Here is a 21,328-nt window from a genome sequence, read left to right as displayed (position 1 = left end):
ATATGACATGTCTGTGTGATGTTCTCTTCACCATTACCACACAGAAACATTCTGGACTGGTTAGAAAACTCAGGTTCTAATTTTCAGCTTCAGTCCATAACAAACAAACAGGCTTATATAAAACACATGAGACTCATATAAAACACATGTATCTCATAATTATATGACAGAGGAGTCAAACACTGTTTCCGTCATCTCTTTGTTTATTGCATCCTAGTGAAATCATCTGTACCTCAGAATGCATTAGACACACATTATAGCCAATCCCAACATGATGCTCATTTCATAGCAGATGGCATATAGGTTGAAAATGATGTATGGTTGGATAGAATATAAATGTTAAGATCATATCAAAACAAATGACAAAATTGGACAAAAAATAAAAAGCCACCACTTCAATAGGTGTGTGTGTGTGTGTGTGTGTGTGTGTGTGTGTGTGTGTGTGTGTGTGTGTGTGTGTGTGTGTGTGTGTGTGTGTGTGTAGGTAAGTAGGTAGGTAGGTAGGTAGGTAGGTAGGTAGGTAGGTATCTGCAGCAGCAGATGGAGAGAGCAGAGTTCAAACAGCCATCTGTTCTTCCTGTGAAAACCAGAAAACAAAGGGATACAGTATGTAACACTGGGTCTATGAATGACAGTGACCCTACCAGCACATATATTATAAATCCACTGCATTTTGTAATTATGTGTCCTATACAGGGTTAAATAGAATAGAAGGTTCTGCTGGAAGGTTCTGTGGTAATTCTAAGATGGCGTAGCAGTTGGTCGTCTGTTTGTCTTGTCTTGTCGTCTGTTTGTCTTTTTCATATATATTTAATCTCAATTTCCATCTACGGACTGAACATACTCTCCTTTAAAGCTATTCGTCATTTAGCCACTGCTAGCGATCATCACCATTAACTCGGACATCAGCCAGCCTCAGCCCGGTCAATTTCCTGCCAGTCTGCACAGCGCAATATCAATCCAGAGCACATCGGACTGCTTTTTCTCTACCACATCTCCAGATTCCAACCACAAGCTCTGAATCTTTACACCGGATCACCGCAGCTAGCTAGCTGCTATCCGAGTGACTACTTCTAGTTAAATGTCTCTGTCCCGAAGAAAGCAGCAGTTAGCCTGGAGCTAGCCTCTAGCTAGGCCCATCTCCCGGCTAGCCAAAGAGGTCCATCAGTCAATTCTTGGGCTACAATACCTATTTTGATAATTGGCCTGGACCGACACGGTGCCGACACGGAGCCCCGCTGATCCATTACGACTGGTCTGCCGACGTAACTGTCCGGAGTTACAGATGGAGGCCCATCTGCTAGCCCCGGCCCACTAGCTGTCTGAATCGCAGTGTCTCCAGCTCGTCTAGCTACTCACTGGACCCTATAATCACTCGGCTAGACATGCCTCTCCCTAATGTCAATATGCCCTGTCTATTGCAATTTTGGTTAGTGATTATTGTCTTATTTCACTGTAGAGCCTCCAGCCCTGCTCAATATGCCTTAGCTAGCCCTTTTGTTCCACCCCCCTCACCTGGTGAGGGACCTCACCTGGCTTAAATGGTGCCTCTAGAGACAAAACCTCTCTCATCATCACTCAATGCCTAGGTTTACCTCCACTGTACTCACATCCTACCACATCCTACCATGAATCTATTCTTCCACGGCCATAAATCTGCTCCTTTTACTCTCTGTTCCGAACGTACTCGACGACCAGTTCGTATAGCCTTTAGCCGTACACTTATCTTACTTCTCCTCTATTCCTCTGGTGATGTAGAGGTTAATCCAGGCCCTGCAGCCCCTAGTTCCCCTCCCATTCCCCAGGCGCTCTCATTTGTTGATTTCTGTAACCGTAAAAGCCTTGGTTTCATGCATGTTAACATTAGAAGCCTCCTCCCTAAGTTTGTTTTATTCACTGCTTTAGCACACTCCGCCAACCCGGATGACATAGCCATGTCTGAATCCTGGTTTAGGAGGGCCACCAAAAATCCAGAAATGTCCATCCCTAACTATAACATTTTCTGACAAGATAGAACTGCCAAAGGGGGCGGAGTTGCAATCTAGTTCTGTCATACTATCCAGGTCTGTGCCCAAACAATTTGAACTTCTACTTTTAAAAATCCACCTTTCCAGAAACAAGTATCTCAGTATCTCAGTATGCTTGTTATAGACCCCCTTCAGCCCCTGTGCCCTGGACACCATATGTGAATTGATTGCCCCCCATCTATCTTCATCTATCTGACACCCCGTCCTTCAAACTAAGCTAGCTGCCCTCAATCTCACACAAACTAAATCTGTAACCATGTAACCCTCTTAGATATCATCCTGACCAACTTGCCCTCTAAATACACCTGTGCTCTCTTCAACCAGGATCTCAGCAATCATTGCAGCATTTCCTGCGTGCGTAATGGGTCCGCGGTCAAACGACCACCACTCATCACTGTCAAATGCTCCCTAAAACACTTCAGTGAGCAGGCCTTTCTAATCAAACTGGTCCAACTGGAAGGATATTTACCTCATCCCGAAGGTTGAAAGTCATGCGTCCTCCGATACACAACCCAACCAAGCCGCACTGCTTCTTAACACAGCGCGCATCCAACTCGGAAGCCAGCCGCACCAATGTGTCGGAGGAAACAACGTGCACCTGGCAACCTTGGTTAGCGCGCACTGCGCCCGGCCCGCCACAGGAGTCGCTGGTGCGCGACGAGACAAGGACATCCCTAACGGCCAAGCCCTCCCTAACCGGACGACGCTAGGGCATATGTGTATCGCCCCACGGACTTCCCGGTCGATGCCGGTTACGACAGAGCCTGGGCGCGAACCCAGAGTCTCTGATGGCACAGCTGGCGCTTTGCAGCCTGTAGCCCTAATTCCAAAACGTTTGGGACACTGAAGTCCATGGAGAATAAGAGCACCTCCTCCCAGCTGCAAACTGCACTGAGGATAGGAAACATTGTCACCACCGATAAATCTACGATAATTTATAATTTCTATTTTTTAAGGCTGGCCATGCTTTCGACCTGGCTACCCCGGCCAACATCTCAGCACCCCCTGCAGCAACTTTCCCAAGCCCCCCCCCCCCCCCCTCCCTATACAAATCAGCTGGGCTAGACAATCTGGACCCTCTCTTTCTAAAATTATTAGCCGAAATGGTTGCAACCACTATTACTGGCCTATTCAACCTCTCTTTCGTATTGTCTGAGATCCCCAAAGATTGGAAAGCTGCCCTGGTCATCCCCCTCTTCAAAGGGGGAGACACTCTAGCCCCAAACTGTTATAGACCTATATCCATCCTGCCCTGCCTTTCTAAAGTCTTCGAAAGCCAAGTTAACAAACAGATCACGACCATTTCGAATCCCACCGTGCCTTCTCCACTAGACAAACTGGTTTCCGAGCTGTTCATGGGTGCACCTCGGCCACGTTCTAGGTCCTAAACGATATCATAACCGCCATCAATAAAAGACAGTACTGTGCAGCCATCTTCATCGACCTGGCCAAGGCTTTCGACTCTGTCAATCACAGTATTCTTATTGGCAGATTCAATAGCCTTGGCTTCTCAAATGACTGCCTCGTCTGGTTCACCAACTACTTCTCAGATAGAGTTCAGTGTGTCAAATCGGAGGGCCTGTTGTCCGGACCTCTGTCAGTCTCTATGGGGGTGCCACAGAGTGCCACTTTTCTCTGTATATATCAATGATGTCGCAATTGCTGCTTTCTCTGATCCATTTCTACGCAGACGACACCATTCTGTATACATCTGGCCCTTCTTTGGTCACTGTGCTAGCAAACCTCCAAAGCCATATAACAGTTCTTCCGTGGCCTCCAACTTCTTTTAAATGCTAGTAAAACTAAGTGCATGCTCGTCAACCGATTGCTGCCCGCACCCTCCCGCCAGACTAGCATCACTACTCTGGACGGTTCTGACTTAGAATATGTGGACAACTACAAATACCTAGGTGTCTGGCTAGACTGTAAACTCTCCTTCCAGACTCACATTAAGCATCTCCAATCTAAAATTAGATCTAGAATCGGCTTCCCATTTTGCAACAAAGCCTCCTTCACTCATGCTGCCAAACATACCCTCATAAAACTGACTATCCTACCGATCCTTGACTTTGGCGATGTCATTTACAAAATGCCTCCAACACTCTACTCAGCAAACTGGATGTAGTCTATCACAGTGCCATCCGTTTTGTCACCAAAGCCCCATATATTACCCACCACAGCGACCTGTATGCTCTCGTTGGCTGGCCCTCACAACATATTCGTCGTAGAACCCACTGGCTCTAGGTCATCTATAAGTCTATGCTATGTTATCTCAGCTTACTGTTCACCATAGCAACACCCACCCGTAGCACGCGCTCCAGCAGATACAGTTGAAGTCGGAAGTTTAAATGCACTTAGGTTGGAGTCATTAAAACTTGTTTTTCAACCACTCCACAAATGTCTTGTTAACAAACTATAGTTTTGGCAAGTTGGTTAGGACATCAACTTCATCAACGACACAAGTAATTTTTCCAACAATTGTTTACAGACAGATTATTTAACTTATAATTCACTGTACCACAATTCCAGTGGGTCAGAAGTTTACATACACTAAGATGACTGTGCTTTTAAACAGCTTGGAAAATTCCAGAAAATTATGTTATGGCTTTAGAAGCTTCTGATAGGCTAATTGACATCATTTGAGTCAATTGGAGGTGTACCTGTGGAGGTATTTCAAGGACTACCTTCAAACTCAGTGTCTCTTTGCTTGACATCATAGGGAAATCTAAAGAAATCAGCCAAGCCCTCAGAAAAAAAATTGTAAACCTACACAAGTCTGGTTCATCCTTGGGAGCAATTTCCAAATGCCTGAAGGTACCACGTTCATCTGTACAAACAATAGTACGCAAGTATTTACACCATGGGACCACGCAGCCGTCAAACCGCTCAGGGAGGAGAGACGTTCTGTCTCTTAGAGATTAACGTACTTTGGTGCGAAAAGTGCAAATCAATCCCAGAACAACAGCAAAGGACCTTGTGAAGATGCTGGAAGAAACAGGCACAAAAGTATCTATATCCACAGTAAAAACTAGTCCTATATCGACATAACCTGAAAGGCCACTCAGCAGGGAAGAAATCACTGTTCCAAAACTGCCATAAAAAAGCCACACTACGGTTTGCAACTGCACACGGAGACAAAGATCATACTTTTTGGAGAAATGTCCTCTGGTCTGATGAAACAAAAATATAACTGCTTGGCCATAATGACCATCTTTATGTTTGGAGGAAAAAGGAGGAGGCTTGCAAGCCGAAGAACACCATCCCAACCGTGAAGCACAGGGGTGGCAGCATCATGTTTCATCATGCTTCAGCTTTGCTGCAGGGGGGACTGGTGCACTTCACAAAATAGATGGCTTCATGAGGCAGGAAAATTACGTGGATATATTGAAGCAACATCTCAAGCTGAAGTTATATTGAAGCAACAACTCAAGCTGAAGTTAAAGCTTGGTCGCAAATGGGTCTTCCAAATGGACAATGACCCCAAGCATACTTCCAAAGTTGTGGCAAAATGGCTTAAGGACAACAAAGTCAAGGTATTGGAGTGGCCATCACAAAGCCCTGACCTCAATTCTATAGAAGATTTGTGGTCAGAACAGAAAAAGCATGTCTCGAGAAAGGAGGCCTACAAACCTGACTCAGTTACACCAGCTCTGTCAGGAGGAATGGGACAAAATTCACTCAACTTATTGTGGGAAGCTTGTGGAAGGCCACCCCAACACGTTTGACCCAAGTTAAGCAATTTAAAGGCAATGCTACCAAATACTAATTGTGTGTATGTAAACTTCTGACCCACTGGGAATATGATGAAAGAAATAAAACATTTTCTCTACTATTATTCTGACTATTATTTTGCCTCTATGGCCTATTTATTGCCTTACCTCCCTAGTCTTCTACATTTGCACACACTGTACATAGATTTTCCTATTGTGGTATTGACTGTACGTTTGTTTGTGTGTAACTCTGTGTTGCTGTTTTTGTCGCACTGCTTTGCTTTATCTTGGCCAGGTCGCAGTTGTAAATGAGAACTTGTTCTCAACTGGCCTACCTGGTTAAATAAAGGTGAAATAAAAATAAAACTCTCAACTAGATGACTGAGTATTTAACTTAGACTGACAAGCTGACATCATCTACTAACAAAATTACCTGGGGTCTACAACTGGGGGTTCAGGCTTTTGTTCCAACCCTGCAGTAACACACCTGATGATTCTGAGTCCAGACTGAAGAACATGATCAGTTTGTCTCACCTGATCTTAGGGAGTTTCTGGAGGATGATGGAGACTTTCTCCAGAAGAGGAAGTTCTAGTCTGGGGGGCTATTCACAAGAACAGCTGCTGTATGGAAAAAGTCCTCAGTGGTGCGCGCAGGCCGGAGCTCAGACAGATACCCTGCAGAGAGGGAACCACTAAGATAAGCATACAGACAGATGGACAGACAGACAGTTCCACTGAATTACCCTACACAGTCCAACCGTCTACTCCTGTACACAGTCCGCCCACAATCTGACCAGTCAGCCCTCACACTATAACCAGTCTCTGCTGTCAGTAAACTGGATCAGGAATCAGTCATGCAGTCGTACAGATGCTGTTCGACTCTACTCAGCCAACAATAATAATTCTACATAATTTCACTTCAAGAAGAGTCCATTTTGTCAGTGTTAACTCTTGTCTCTGGATACATAAACAGAGAGAGATGAAACAGAGAGGAGAAGGGAGGCATAGATCTCAGCAGATGTGAGCTGCATATTTCTCTCCATTTAGTAAACACAGAGCTTATGGAGCCAGTCAGGTCAGTATGGTAAGAGTCTGGACAGAGTACAATCACAACATTAAGTGTAGAATACGTGCCAAAGTCATTGACCTGACATAACACAGTAACTCTCATAACCAGTATCAGAGATACAATTGCCAAAAAACATTTATTTTTCACAATCCACACATTTCTTATTGTCCTTTATTTTCCTAGTTCAGTTGACTGAGAACACATTCTGTACATAAATGAGCTGGGGGATACAATTCAAACAACCTTTATTATCCTTGTGAGAAGTTCAATGGGGAATACGGGACTAACAGAGTAATGTGTGTGTGGAAAAGTCTCACGGTGTTACTGTAGCTACATCCCTGTTACTGTAGCTACATCTCTGTTACTGTAGCTACATCCCTGTTACTGTAGCTACATCCCTGTTACTGTAGATACATCCCTGTTACTGTAGATACATCCCTGTTACTGTAGCTTCATCCCCGTTACTGTAGCTACATCCCCGTTACTGTAGCTACATCCCCGTTACTGTAGATACATGCCCATTACTGTAGCTACATCCCTGTTACTGTAGCTACATCCCTGTTTGTGTGTCGGTGATACAGGGCAGGCTTACAGTATAACAGGGCAGCCACAGAGGGGAAGTTGAGTTGACCTTCAGGTGTGAACTGAATGAAGGAGCCGAGCCATACAGTACTGTACAGGGGGTTGGGGCGGCTGCCTTGGGGGCATTGAACAGACCTACAGTAGTACAGGACGAGGTGTGTGTGTGTGTGTGTCAGGGGAGCTTTTATGGTGACCTTCAAGTGTGAACCCCAACTTTCCCTCATGGCCTCACTCACACTCACTTCATTACTCCCCTGTAAACCACGCTAATCACCAGCTCTGGCCCTCTCCCTCCCTCTGGCTGTATCATGTATCATGGTGGGGTGCTGTGATCTCTGCCTGCCACACTACACTTAAGGGAACCAAGAGCTTAGCTCTGCTCAGTGTCTCTCGCACGCACGCACGCACGGCGCCACCAGCAGCTCTGTTCAGTATCCACCAATGACAAGGTTCCTTGCCACAATCAGCAGTCATGAATTAGTCAAACGTAAAACACATAATAAGAGCATACTCTAACTGTACTGTTATGGAGGGACAGTACTTAGTGGTGGGAATCCGTGGGCCTGTACTGACTGATTCATGGTGAGAGTAGTAGTGTACTGTATACTTACGTGACTCTGCACTGAGCTGCAGTAGGATGTCTATGGGGGTCTGCAGCCCCTTCTTTCCCCCTCAGAGCAGGGCTAAGAGGACAGACACTCCCCCATACTGCAGAAACAGCCCCCTGACAATCACACACACACACGGTCACTGTGGAGGGAGTAGCATGTCAGCTGGAGGAGAGGAGAGAAATAGCCCTTAGATCCTACAGACACCACACAGACACCCTGGGCACTACCACTGAAACCCAACCAGGCTCCCACCCCCATTTCTGCTCACTTAACCCTAACCCCTTTTATACACAAACCTGCATTTTTACAGAGCATGTAACCAAAATATAGGTATGGGCTCTGTGTGAATGGTTCTCTGCTTTTTTTCAGGTCAATTCATTAACACTTCCATTGTTTGACATGTCCCTAATTTGAATTGCAAACAACCCCCATGGGTTAACCCACTTATGTCTATGTAAAAGGGTATGCATCCAATAAAGTGGTAATATTGGCTGTTTAAAAGGGGGCAATAAAAACATTGCCTTATATTTTTTACAGGTAACATACCACATCTTCTGTCTGAAATAGGCATTAAACATGTTAGTAAATAACTCACGGACTCTAGAGAAGCTTAACCAAGTTCAATTCTGAAGGGTCAACACAGATCTATTCAGACAAAAAAAAAAATTCTCACCACCACAAGTGTACAGTTGAAGTTGGAAGTTTACATACAGTTTTGAGAATGACACAGATATTAATTTTCACAAAGTTCCCTGCTTCAGTCTCTTTAGATATTTTTGTCAGATGTTACTATGGAATACTGAAGTATAATTACAAGCATTTCATAAGTGTCAAAGGCTTTTATTGACAATTACATGTAGTTGATGCAAAGAGTCAATATTTGCAGTGTTGACCCTTCTTTTTCAAGAACTCTGCAATCTGCCCTGGCATGCTGTCAATTAACTTCTGGGCCACCTGACTGATGGCAGCCCATTATTGCATAATCAATGCTTGGAGTTTGTCAGAATTTATGGGGTTTTGTTTGTCCACCTGCCTCTTGAGGATTGATCACAAATTCTCAATGGGATGAAGGTCTGGGGAGTATCCTGGCCATGGACCCAAAATATCGATGTTTTGTTCCCCGAGCCACTTATCACTTTTTCCTTATAGCAAAGTGCTCCATCATGCTTGAAAAGGCATTGTTCGTCACCAAACTGTTCCTGGGTGGTTGGAAGAAGTTGCTCTCGGAGGATGTGTTGGTACCATTCTTTATTCAAGGCTGTGTTCTTAGGCAAAATTGTTACTGTTGGCATGACACAGGACTGATGGTAGAGCTCACCTTGACTTCTCCGTTCAAGCTTTTTTCCGGATGCCCCAAAACAATTGGAAAGTGGATTCATCAGAGAAAATTACTTTACCCCAGTCCTCAGCAGTCCAATCCCTGTACCTTTTGCAGAATATCAGTCTGTCCCTGATGTTTTTCCTGGAGAAAAGTGGCTTCTTTGCTGCCCTTCTTGACACCAGTCCATCCTCCAAAAGTCTTCGCCTCACTGTGCGTGCAGATGCACTCACAGCTGCCTGTTGCCCTCACACCTGCATGTTGCCATTCCTGAGCAAGCTGTGTATTGATGGTGCCCCGATCCCGCAGCTGAATCAACTTTAGGAGACGGTCCTGGTGCTTGCTGGACTTTCTTGGGCGCCCTGAAGCCTTCTTCAAAACAACTGATCCGCTCTCCTTGAAGTTCTTGATGATCCGATAAATGGTTGATTTAGGTGCAATCTTACTGGCAGCAATATCCTTGCCTGTGAAGCCTTTTTTGTGCAAAGCAATGATGACGGCACGTGTTTCCTTGCAGGTAACCATGGCTGACAGAGGAAGAACAATGATTCCAAGCACCACCCTCCTTTTGAAGCTACCAGTCTGTTATTCAAACTCAATCAGCATGACAGAGTGATCTCCAACCTTGTCCTCGTCAACACTCACACCTGTGTTAACGAGAGAATCACTGACATGATGTCAGCTGGTCCTTTTGTGGCATGGCTGAAATGCAGTTGAAATGTTTTTGGGGGGATTCAGTTCACTTGCATGGCAAAGAGGGACTTTAAAAGTAATTGCAATTCATCTGATCACTCTTCATAACATTCTGGAGTATATGCAAATTACCATCATACAAACTGAGTCAGCAGACTCAGCAAACAGAAAAGGAATCTTTGTGTCATTCTCAAATATTTTGGCCACGACTGTACACCTTAGCCAAATACATTTAAACTCAGTTTTTCACAATTCCTGAAATGTAATCCCTGACATTTAATCCAAGTAGAAATTCCCTGTTTTAGGTCAGTTAGGATCACCACTTTATATTAAGAATGTGAAATGTCAGAATGATAGTAGAGAGAATGATTTATTTCATTTTTTTCTTTCATCACATTCCCAGTAGGTCAGAAGTTTACTCAGTATTAGTATTTGGTAGCATTGCCTTTAAATTGTTTAACTAGGGTCAAACATTTCAGGTTGCTTTCCACAAGTTTCCTACAATAAGTTGGGTGAATTTTGGTCCATTTCTCCTGACAGAGCTGGTGTAACTGAGTCAGGTTTGTAGGCCTCCTTGCTCACACACACTTTTTTAGTTCTGCCCACAAATTTTCTATAGGATTGAGGTCAGCGCTTTGATGGCCACTCCAGTACCTTGACGTTGTTGTCCTTAAGCCATTTTGCCACAACTTTGCTTGAGGTCACTGTCCATTTGGAAGACCCATTTGAGACCAAGCTTTAACTTCCTGACTGATGTCTTAAGATGTTGCGTCAATATATCCACATAATTTTCCTGCCTCATGATGTCATCTATTTTGTGAAGTGCACCAGTCCCTCCTGCAGCAAAGCACCACAACAACATGATGCTGCCACCCCCGCGCTTCACAGTTGGGATGGTGTTCTTCGGCTTGCAAGCCTCCCTTTTATCCTCCAAACATAACAATGGTCATTATGGCCAAACAGTTCTATTTTTGTTTCATCAGACCAGAGGACATTTCTCCAAAAAGCACGACCTTTGTCCCCATGTGCAGTTGCAAACCGTAGTCTGGCTTTTTTAATGGCAGTTTTGGAGCAGTGGCTTCTTCCTTGCTGAGCGGCATCTTCCTTCCGGCCTTTCAGGTTATGTCGATATAGGACTCGTTTTACTGTGGATATAGATAGTTTTGTACCTGTTTCCTCCAGCATCTTCACAAGGACCTTTGCTGTTGTTCTGGGATTGATTTGCACTTTTCACACCAAAGTATGTTCATCTCTAGGAGACAGAACGTCTCTCCTTCCTGAGCGGTATGACGGCTGGTGGTTCCATGGTGTTTATACTTGCGTACTATTGTTTGTACAGAGGAACGTGGTACCTTCAGGCGTTTGGAAATTGCTCCCAAGGATGAACCAGACTTGTGGAGGTCCACAATTTTTTTTCTGAGGTCTTGGCTGATTTCTTTTGATTTTCCCATGACATCAAGCAAAGAGGCACTGAGTTTGAAGGTAGGCCTTGACATACATCCACAGGTACACCTCCAATTGACTTAAATTATGTCAATTAGCCTATCAGAAGCTTCTAACGCCATGACATACTTTTCTGGAATTTCCCAAGCTGTTTAAAGGCACAGTCAACTTAGTGTATGTAAACGTATGACCCACTGGAATTGTGATACAGTGAATTATAAGTGAAATAATCTGTCTGTAAACAATTGTTGGAAAAATTACTTGTGTCATGTACAAAGTAGATGTCCTAACCAACTTGCCGAAACTATAGTTTGTTACCAAAAAATTGAGTGGTTGAAAAACAAGTTTTATGACTCCAACCTAAGTGTATGTAAACTTCCGACTTCAACTGTATATACTCCACTTTAGACACCCCACCTTCTCTCCAATCCTTACATTTTATGGTTCGACAGGAAGAGGGTAACAGGATAATATAACCATTATTTCTCCCTTCAGGGGATCTGACTTAACCTCCTGACCTCAACCCCTCCTTCGCCTAATCCACAGATGTCCTCTCATATCACCTATCGCACTCCCGTGACTCTCTCCCGTCCACCCAGCACATTCCACAGCCACTCTGTCTTTATACAGATCTCACTCCTTTATATACTATGCGTCTGATCTATCATGTCTTTAACATCTCAATGTTCAAAGTTTAGCCCGAATCCAGCACACATTTGAGATCAGTTAACAGCTCTGTTTAAAGCCTACTGGAGGTGACACTGAATGTGGCCCTGACAAAAGCGCAAGTCTAGACTCATACATCTCTGCCCTTCACGTCTCTCTCTCTCTCTCTCTCCCCCTCCCTCCCTCTCTCCCCCTCCCTCCCTCTCTCTCTCTCCCCCTCCCTCCCTCTCTCTCCCCCTCCCTCCCTCTCTCTCTCTCCCCCTCCCTCCCTCTCTCTCCCCCTCCCTCTCCCTCCCTCTCTCTCCCCCCCTCCCTCTCTCTCCCCCTCCCTCCCTCTCTCTCTCCCCCTCCCTCCCTCTCTCTCCCCCTCCCTCCCTCTCTCTCCCCCTCCCTCCCTCTCTCTCTCTCTCCCCCCCTCCCTCCCTCTCTCTCTCCCCCTCTCTCTCTCTCCCCCCCTCCCTCCCTCTCTCTCTCCCCCTCCCTCCCTCTCTCTCCCCCTCCCTCCCTCTCTCTCCCCCTCCCTCCGTCTCTCTCCCCCTCCCTCCTCTCTCTCTCCCCTTAACCACTGCGCCACCCGGGAGGCCTAGACAATGTAATGTTAATTTCTCTACCATCAGCTGCCTCCAAAATCGTTTTAGAGAATTTGTCAGTACGTCCAACCGGCCTCACAACCGCTGACCACGAGTAACCATGCCAGCCCAGGACCTCCACCTCTGGCTTCATCACATGCGGGATTGTCTGAGACCAACCACCCGGACAGCTGATGAAACTGTGGGTTTGAACAACCAAAGAATTGCTGCAGAAACCGTCCCAGGGAAACTCATCTGCATGTTCGTCATCCTCACCATGGTCTTGACCTGACTGTAGTTTTGGTGTCATAATCGATTTCAGTGGGAAAATGCTCACCTTCCATGGCCACTTGCACACTGGAGAAATGTGCCCTTCGCGGATGAATCCTTGTTTCAACTGTACAGGGCAGATGGGAGCGTGTATGGCGAGTGGTTAACTGATGTTAACGTTGTGAACAGAGTGCCCCATGGTGGAGGTGGGGTTATGGTATGGGCAGGCATAAGCCACAGACAACAAAGACAATTGCATTTTACCGTGATGAGATCCTGAGGCCCATTGTCGTGCCATCAATCCGCCGCAATCCCCTCATGTTCCAACATAATAATGCACGGCCCCATGTCGCAAGGATCTGTACACACTTCCTGGAAGCTGGAAAATGTCTGCATACTCACCAGACAAGTCTATGTGAAGGAGATGTGTCATGCTACATGAGGCAAATGGTGGTCACACCAGATACTGACTGGTTTTCTGATCCAAGGTATCTGTGACCAACAGATGCATATCTATATTCCCAGGCATGTGAAAGCCATAGTTTAAGAGCTAATTAATTTATTTCAATTGAATGATTTCCTTAATGAATTGTAAAGCAGTAAAATCTTTGAAATTGTTGCATTTTGCATTTATATTTTGGTTCAGTGTATGTATAAAGTGACCCAATAGGGGAAATAGATCTAACGATGCACTTAGCTGATCTCGGAGTGGTCTGAGCCAGTTGGTAAATAACAAGCGCTTTCAATTGCAACTTCAGAAACAAAGGATGAACTTAGCCTTAAGATGCTTTTGGGAAACTGGGCCATGGTTTCGGAGAAGACATATTTATGAGGCCTGTGTCACTGATGCTCTCCAGACGCACAGGACTGTGCAGTCTGTGACTGGCTTGGCCAGGGGGGTGGGGGACTGGGCTGGAGGGTTACACCAGGGAACACCAGAAACCAAATGTGGAGAGAGATATTATATGGCTCTGATGCAGACAGTTGTTTTATTAGTTCAGAAATGTTTAAAAGCTTTTTGGGCCAGATACCGTTGTCTGACATGATAACATCATTTTGAAGAAATATTCTTCCAATATGAACAAACCAATTTAATGTCCATTCAGATATAGAACTGAGCCAACCTGGCAGAGAGCTTGCCCTGTGGGGTTTAGGTCTGGGTTGCTGCTATAAACTTGCTTACCAATGTATTTTTGAAAAGCATGATACAAATTGATTGGTTGGTTGTTTGATTAATGGAAAGGGGGGCTGCTGGGGTCCTGCTGCTGGGTCGGAGCCCTGGATACCTCTTCACCAGACGGAGCAGAGTGGATGACAGAGCCACGGGCTGCATACACAGAAGCGCACAAAGTCACAAATACAAATGCACCCACACACACAGTCAGTGGGAGACCAGCGTTGTAATTAAATCCACGGAGATTATGTTTCTGGCCTGTTTCTGGTTCAAACTCAACATGTTGCAGTAATACTACACCATGTGATTCCAGTTTAAACATCAAGCATGTCAAATAGCTGCCCTGACACTGCCTGACAAACACACACAGACACACGCACAGACACACACGTTTCAGTTCTGCGTTGCGTTGGATCCGGGATGGCATCTATGCTGGTTGTTGACTCACTGGGCTGGGCATGTTTTCATTGAGAACCAGACAGAGATGCTGGGGCCCATTCTATCCAGCAGGGTCTGAGCCTCTGTCAGTGAGATGTCTGTTCCCCAGCCACACACACAGCCTGTTCTAATGTACCCCACACTAATAAACCACATACTGGCCAGGCCAGCACAGGACACAGTCCAACACAAAGGATTTCATAAAATAATGTTGAAACTCAACTGGACGTTAAATCAAAGGCTTTCTCACAGCTGGGAGGAGAATATGGTCTTATGTTGTTTGTGGCGTTGTATTGTGTGGTGTTGTGTATTACCTGTGTGCTGTTGTCTATCTCTCTCAGGCTCCATTATATAAACTTGATCAGGGACAGGGTGACAGAGGGGTCTGATGATGCAGAGACCTGCTGCAGCTGCTCTACCAACAGAGGCAACACCTAGAGACAGGACAACACAATATCAACAAAACAATACACACAACAAAACAACATAAACCTCAAAACAGAGGATCAACACAAAGCCTGGGACATCATAACAGCATAAACACATGGCTAAATAACAAAAACAACTACCAACCCCCTGGCCTAGTCCAGTCCTCCCACCTTAGAGCACCTGTCGAGAGAGACAGCTGGAGACGTGTGCTGCTGACCCTGGGCTGTCCAGCGGTCTCTTGCTACTGGAGGAAATGCCTGTCCATCTAGAACTCAGTCCAATAGCAATGCCTGCAGCCTGAGAGGGGCAGGGCTTGCAGTGCCATGCAGAATGAGACAACCAGAAACACTCATTGTCATCATCATCATCATTATTATGTATGGTTGGGGCAGTGGTATCCAAAGTCGGGGTCGTGACCCTGCAGTGGGGAGGCCAATTTTTTAACTATCCTTTTTTTGTGTGGGGGACAAAAATGTTAGAGTACAGACTTAGGCCTATGGGACAATTTACAAACGTTTTTGAGAAATATATTTTTTTTCTTTTCATTTGTTAAGAGATGAAAATGTAAATAATCAAAGGTTATTTGTTGATGTAAAAATCTAAATTTACAAATTTTAAGGCCTATGGGCCAATTTACAAACGTTTTTGAGAAAGATAATTTCAATAATTTGTTTTCATTTAATTTTGATAAGAGATGAAAATGCAATGAATCGAAGGTTATTTGATTATGTAAAAATCTAAATATACAGATTTTAATGTTGTGAAATTAGATTTGGGATGGGGTTGCAAAAACATTTTGGGGAAAAAAATGGGGTCCCCAGAAAGTCTGGGATCCCTGCTGAAAAAGTCTGAACACCACTGTGTGGTTCTGACTATACTCACACACTGCACTTCATGTGTGCGTGTGTACCTCCTCATGCTCTAGCTGTCTGTTTTCTGTCCTGGAGTTGGGCCGACCACTGTTGCTAGATCAAACGCTATGCCTGTAGTTGTTCGTAAATGTGCAGCATCTTCTGGTAGTACTGTCCCATCACTGAGAGGTAGGAGGAAGAGGGACAGGGGATGACAGCTGCTGCCTCACCTCTCTCCCTCTGGGTTGGTGACAGCCTGGAACAGCTCCGTTGTAACCTCTCATCTTCCTGGTGGTGGTTCGTCTAGACCTGGGGGACTTCACCACTCTCTGCTGCTCAACATGTTAGTGTCTTCCACTCAGCCCAGCTGCTTTCTGCTCTGTAGAGACCTATCGATCATATGCCAATAGTTAGCTTAATAGTTAGCTATGGCATGTTCAGTCACCTAGTAGTATGTTTATATAACTAGATAGCTAGCTGTGCTTGTTCCCTTGGTAACGAGTGATCCAGCTAGCTAAATAATAAAGCTAAGCAGGCAAACTAACCCGTTTCCTCTTTTTAATTTCAGCCTCTAAATAGTAACATCCACATCACTCTCTGACGATTCGTTGCTCATCTTGAGGTTCCACACAGATGGATGGTTGCTCAACAAACTCCAAAACAAAATCACAGTCAACAAGTTGTTTGTTTGAATTCTGTGCATTTTTGATAAACCGGAATTGAAAAACCTTCTTTCGTCCTGAGGAGGGCGCCATTACACAACCATTCTGACATTGTGCTTGTGCTGTCAGGGACGGTCACTGCTGGGATGAATCTATCAACATGCTGTCAATTTATAAACTCACATGCATAGGCTACATTCAGATACTGTTAAGACCAGCTATCCCTTGCCTCAGAATTATGTAAAATTGTAGCATTAGTTCCCCACACAGATGGTATTTAGCAGGTTAAAGGTGAGATACGATTCATACTGTATGAATCATAGAATACCTCATCTCTACCCTGCTATACTGTAGACACCATCTGGGTGTGGAGGTAGGAATCACAGTTTGATGGAACTGAACCTTCAGAGGGGAGGCACGTTCAATAAAACCATGCCATCCCCTCTTTCTAGCATCATTGTATATTCTCATTTTAAAACTATATAATTTTGTTATCAATTTAAAAAACAAATCTCCTTACATTTGCATCACAAAAAAAATGCCCTGTGGTCCTACAGTAAAGAAAATATGTGCTATTCTAAGTGTGTGAGTGGGAGTAAAATAACGAGTTTTCCAGCACTTCCTGTGCACACTCATTATCCTGCTGTGCTTAGGAGTGTTCTGGAACAGCTCGCTGTGCTACGGCTGGAGTAACTCTCTTACCTCCTTAATCAGCTATACAGCTATAGAGGTCTGTATTAAAGACCACAGAATATACAGTACCCATGCCACAGATAAGATCACAGTTGAACTGTATAAGTGGAATATATACTGTAGTTTATTAACAACACTGACTGAGTATCATAATATCTTTAATCACTACTTTGGTAGGTTAAACAAAAACAATGACCACAACAAATATTGTTTTGATACGTTTTATTTCAGAGCAGACTAGCTTGGGGAGGTTGATAGTTATAGAACAGACAGAAACACCATGGTATGCTTTTCTGAGACCTTGGAAAGATCGAGGCCGATGGTCTACATCCAGAGTTTCACCCTAGCGCTTCATCTGTTTCAGTCTGTCATTTAAACATTGTCCTTTCAATGTCATTCAACACCATTCCGGCCACGTCAATAACCCATACAAACAAGAAGATGATGATTGCAGGGCTCTCCATAAATATACTCTTATAGATCTGAGGTCCTCCTAACTTCCCTCCAGACCTCAGCAATGTGTCAGTCCCATTAGACTGACCTGGCTGGAGTGTCTCATAGTCTTGACATAGTCTCTAAGGTAATTTCCTCCAGTTAATCATTTAAAGTCTCTTGTCGATAGTCTCTAATCTCAGGCAATCAGATGCCATCCCGGGCCCAACACAACTCAGAACTGAACGCCGTGCACGTGTTTGTGTGTGTGTGCATGTGTGTCCTCTCCGTCCGCGTCAGAGGCGATGCCTACACCTGACCAGTCTCTGGAAGGCCTTCTTAAAGTCCTCATTGAATATAGTGTAGATGAGAGGGTTGATGAGTGAGTTGAGGTACCCCAGCCAGGTGAGGAAGTCAGCCAGCTCTATGGAGGTGCTGCAGGAGCCACACGTGTTGACGATCACCTCCTTCAGGAAGAAAGGCAGCCAGCAGACAACAAAGGCCCCCAGTATCAGTCCTAACGTAGATGCAGCGCGTCGCTCCCTGGTCCCTGAGATACGCTGCCGTCTCAACGAACACTCACGCTCTCGCCTCGACTCGCTGTGGGGACTCTTTACGGTAATGCGCACGCGGTCTCCCTCCGTGGTGGGGTCTGAGTAGGACTTCTCCTGGAGGTTCAGGGTGTCGGGGCCCCCATCAGGGGGGCAGGAGGGGAGGGTGGTTCCGTTGACCATGGAGGAGTGTCGGCTGGCCCCTCTGCTGGCCCCCCTGCGGAGGTACAGAGTCTGAGCTGCTCTGTAGATCTTGTAGTATAGGATGAGGATGAGGAGCAAGGGGATATAGAAGGCTCCCAGGGTGGAGTAGAGGGTAAAGGCGATGTGGTGGTGAGTTATCAGACACTGGTCCTCTTCTGGCTCCCCGCCATGGTTCCTCCACAGGAGAGGGGGAAGGGATATGAGGATGGACAGAAACCAGACCACGCCGACAGTGATCCCAGCTCGGAGTCCAGTGCGTTTGCGTGAATACTCCACGGCGTCAGTGATGGCCCGGTAGCGGTCTAGAGCGATGGCTGCCAGGTGGAGGATGGAACAGGTGCAGCAGGTGATGTCAACACTCAGCCACATGTAACACACAGCCTCTCCCATCTGCCAGCTCTCCCTGAGGATTCAGACAGAATAATGAAAGTGATGTTTGTTACTGAACGTCATTATTAAGTACTTTATTATTATGCTCACAAACTGTACACTGAGTGAACAAAACATTAGGAACATCTGCTCTTTCCATGACAGACTGACCAGGTGAATCCAGGTGAATGCTATGATCCCTTATTGATGTCACTTGTTAAATCCACTTCAATCAGTGTAGATGAAGGGGATGAGACCGGTTAAAGAAGGATTTTTAAGCCTTGAGATAATTGAGACATGGATTGTGTGTGTGTGCCATTCAGAGGGTGAAAGGGAAAGACAAAAGATTTAAGTGTCTTTGAACAGGGTGTGGTAGTAGGTGCCAGGCGCACCAGTTTGTGTCAAGAACTGCAACTCTGCTGGGTTTTTCACGCTCAACAGTTTTGCGTGTGTATCAAGAATGGTCCACCACCCAGGCACCCAAAGGACATCCAAACCAACTTCACACAACTGAAGAAAAAAAAAAACAGCATTGGAGCCAACATGGGCCAGCCTCCCTGTGGAACGCTTTCGACACCTTATTGAGTCCATGCACCAACGAATTGAGTGAGTTCTGAGGGCAAACGGGGGGTTGCAACTCAATATTAGGAAGGTGCTCTTAATGTTTTGTACACTCAGTGTATACTTTGATAAAATAAGTATTTTTAACATAAATGGGCATCTGAAATGCTGTAAGACACTTTATGCTGCAAGACAAATCAATCAATTGTGCAATAATGAATCTATGTTGTGACCTCTGTATGTAGAGGATGCTGAAGGGCATGACCAAGATGGCCACCAGCAGGTCTGTCACTGCCAGAGAGCAGATCAGGTAGTTGGCCGGGTGATGCAACTTCCTGGTTACGATGATGGCTGTGATCACCAGGGAGTTGATGGCCGTTGTCATGACAGCGAGCAGGGACAGGGTGAAGGTGAGGAGGATCTTACTTGGGGGGATTATAGAAACCTCTTCACTCCCATCGTCCAGGGAGAAGAACCCCTCTGTACAGTTAGAGAAGTCCATCCTAGAGGGGAGGGGAGGGGAGGGGGATAAGGGTTTACACCAAGGCTAGCTGTATATAGATGAACGGTGCTTAACAGTTCAAAACGTACTCACACTCAAACCATGAAGATAAGGACTTCAGACAGATGATGAATGAACCTTAATCCTCCATAGCTGTAAAAGCTGTATGTACCTCTGTAAAGTGTGTTCATTGGTGTGTGACCTTCAGCAGTAACCCTCGTATCAGTAGCTTCTGATCAGCAGGCTCTCTGGTCTCAACAATGATGTTACACACACACCTGGAGAGAGAGACAAGAGAAAGAATCAACAATGAGAGTCCAGACGCTGATTTCATAACCCCCAACCACCCACACACATACTCACCCTTGATGCAATCACTGATCAAAGCCATGACCCTCATCACATGCACGCACACGTGCAAACACACACGCGCATACACACGGTGCAATCACTCATCAGAGAGTACAATGTGTGTGTGTGTGTGTGTGTATACTTGTCCCTGAAGACAGTATTTCTGTACTCTAGCTACAACTTCTTTAGAGTTTATCAATCAAGAAGTGAAACTAAGTGCCTTTAACAGCTTTCATAAGACATTGAAAGCACTCATCATGCTGATTTCCTTGTATTTCTACAGTTAGCTGTGAGAAGCCTGTTTCAAGGTGGAACAGTTGTCATAGCAACTATGACTTTCTTTTTGTGAAGGATGGATTTGAAGAAAAGCACAACTCAAGTTAGATAAACTCTCAGACATCATTAAATGCACACATACGCATGCACAAACACACACCTACACACACAGCTGCATCACACATCAAAAACATTGCCTAGCTAAACATTGTCCCTCTCTCTCTACCTCTTTCTCACCCTCTCTACCTCTTTCTCTCTCTCTCCCTCTCTACTTCATTCTCTCTCTACCTATTTCTCTCTCCTACCTCTCTCTCGCTCTTTCTCTACCTCTACCTCACCTGCTGTCTCGACCTCTGAATTTTGGGCTGTGAAAACCCAACTGACATTTACTCCTGAGGTGCTGACATGTTGCTCCCTGTACAACCACTGTGATGATTATTTGACACTGCTGGTCATCTATGAACATTTGAACATCTTGAAGAATGATTTGGCCTTAATGGCCATGTACTCTTATAATCTCTACCCGGCACAGCCAGAAGAGGACTGGCCACCTTTCAGAGCCTGGTTCCTCTTTAGGTTTTTTCCTAGGTTCCTGCCTTTCTAGAGTTTTTCCTAGCCACTGTGCTTCTCCATCTGCGTTGCTTGCTGTTTGGGGTTTTAGGTTGGGTTCTCTATAAGCACTTTGTGACATCTGCTGATGTACAAAATGCAGTTGATTGATTGATCTCTCCCAAACCTCTCGCCTGTCTATCAGCATATCACCTGTCTGTGAGTCTGTTCCTCCATAGTTTACTCAATATAGAACACTAAAGTCAAGGAACAGCATGTACTGTACTGTAGTAACGCACTGTATTTAAGTATGTACTGTTTCTCACCA

At 45.2% G+C, this 21,328-nt stretch overlaps 1 protein-coding gene and 1 long non-coding RNA gene across 3 annotated transcripts; both read right to left on the bottom strand.

Annotated features, from left to right (window-relative positions):
• Positions 1-193: 193 nt before the first annotated feature.
• LOC118943632 lies at positions 194-15,456 on the bottom strand. Of its 2 annotated transcripts, XR_005038966.1 has the most exons (5): positions 15,144-15,456; positions 14,885-15,004; positions 8,000-8,161; positions 6,272-6,412; positions 194-577 (listed from the first exon to the last, which is right to left on the bottom strand). It is a non-coding gene; the product is annotated as an uncharacterized LOC118943632 (long non-coding RNA). The 2 variants fall into 2 exon arrangements; XR_005038967.1 differs by lacking the exon at positions 8,000-8,161 and having other exon boundaries at positions 15,144-15,445.
• A 1,964-nt stretch (positions 15,457-17,420) lies between these two features.
• LOC110501716 (5-hydroxytryptamine receptor 1F) lies at positions 17,421-20,948 on the bottom strand. The gene is made up of 3 exons (XM_021579460.2): positions 19,918-20,948; positions 19,556-19,825; positions 17,421-18,795 (listed from the first exon to the last, which is right to left on the bottom strand). Exons 2-3 carry the CDS (start codon positions 19,822-19,824, stop codon positions 17,934-17,936), a joined length of 1,131 nt encoding a protein of 376 aa, XP_021435135.1. The 5' UTR covers position 19,825; positions 19,918-20,948; the 3' UTR covers positions 17,421-17,933.
• Positions 20,949-21,328: the final 380 nt, after the last annotated feature.

This window comes from Oncorhynchus mykiss, chromosome 22, assembly GCF_013265735.2.
Source record: "Oncorhynchus mykiss isolate Arlee chromosome 22, USDA_OmykA_1.1, whole genome shotgun sequence".
Taxonomy (NCBI): Eukaryota; Metazoa; Chordata; class Actinopteri; order Salmoniformes; family Salmonidae; genus Oncorhynchus; species Oncorhynchus mykiss.
The sequence above is the reverse complement of the archived record's forward strand: the minus strand, read 5'-3'. Positions and strand labels throughout refer to the sequence as shown.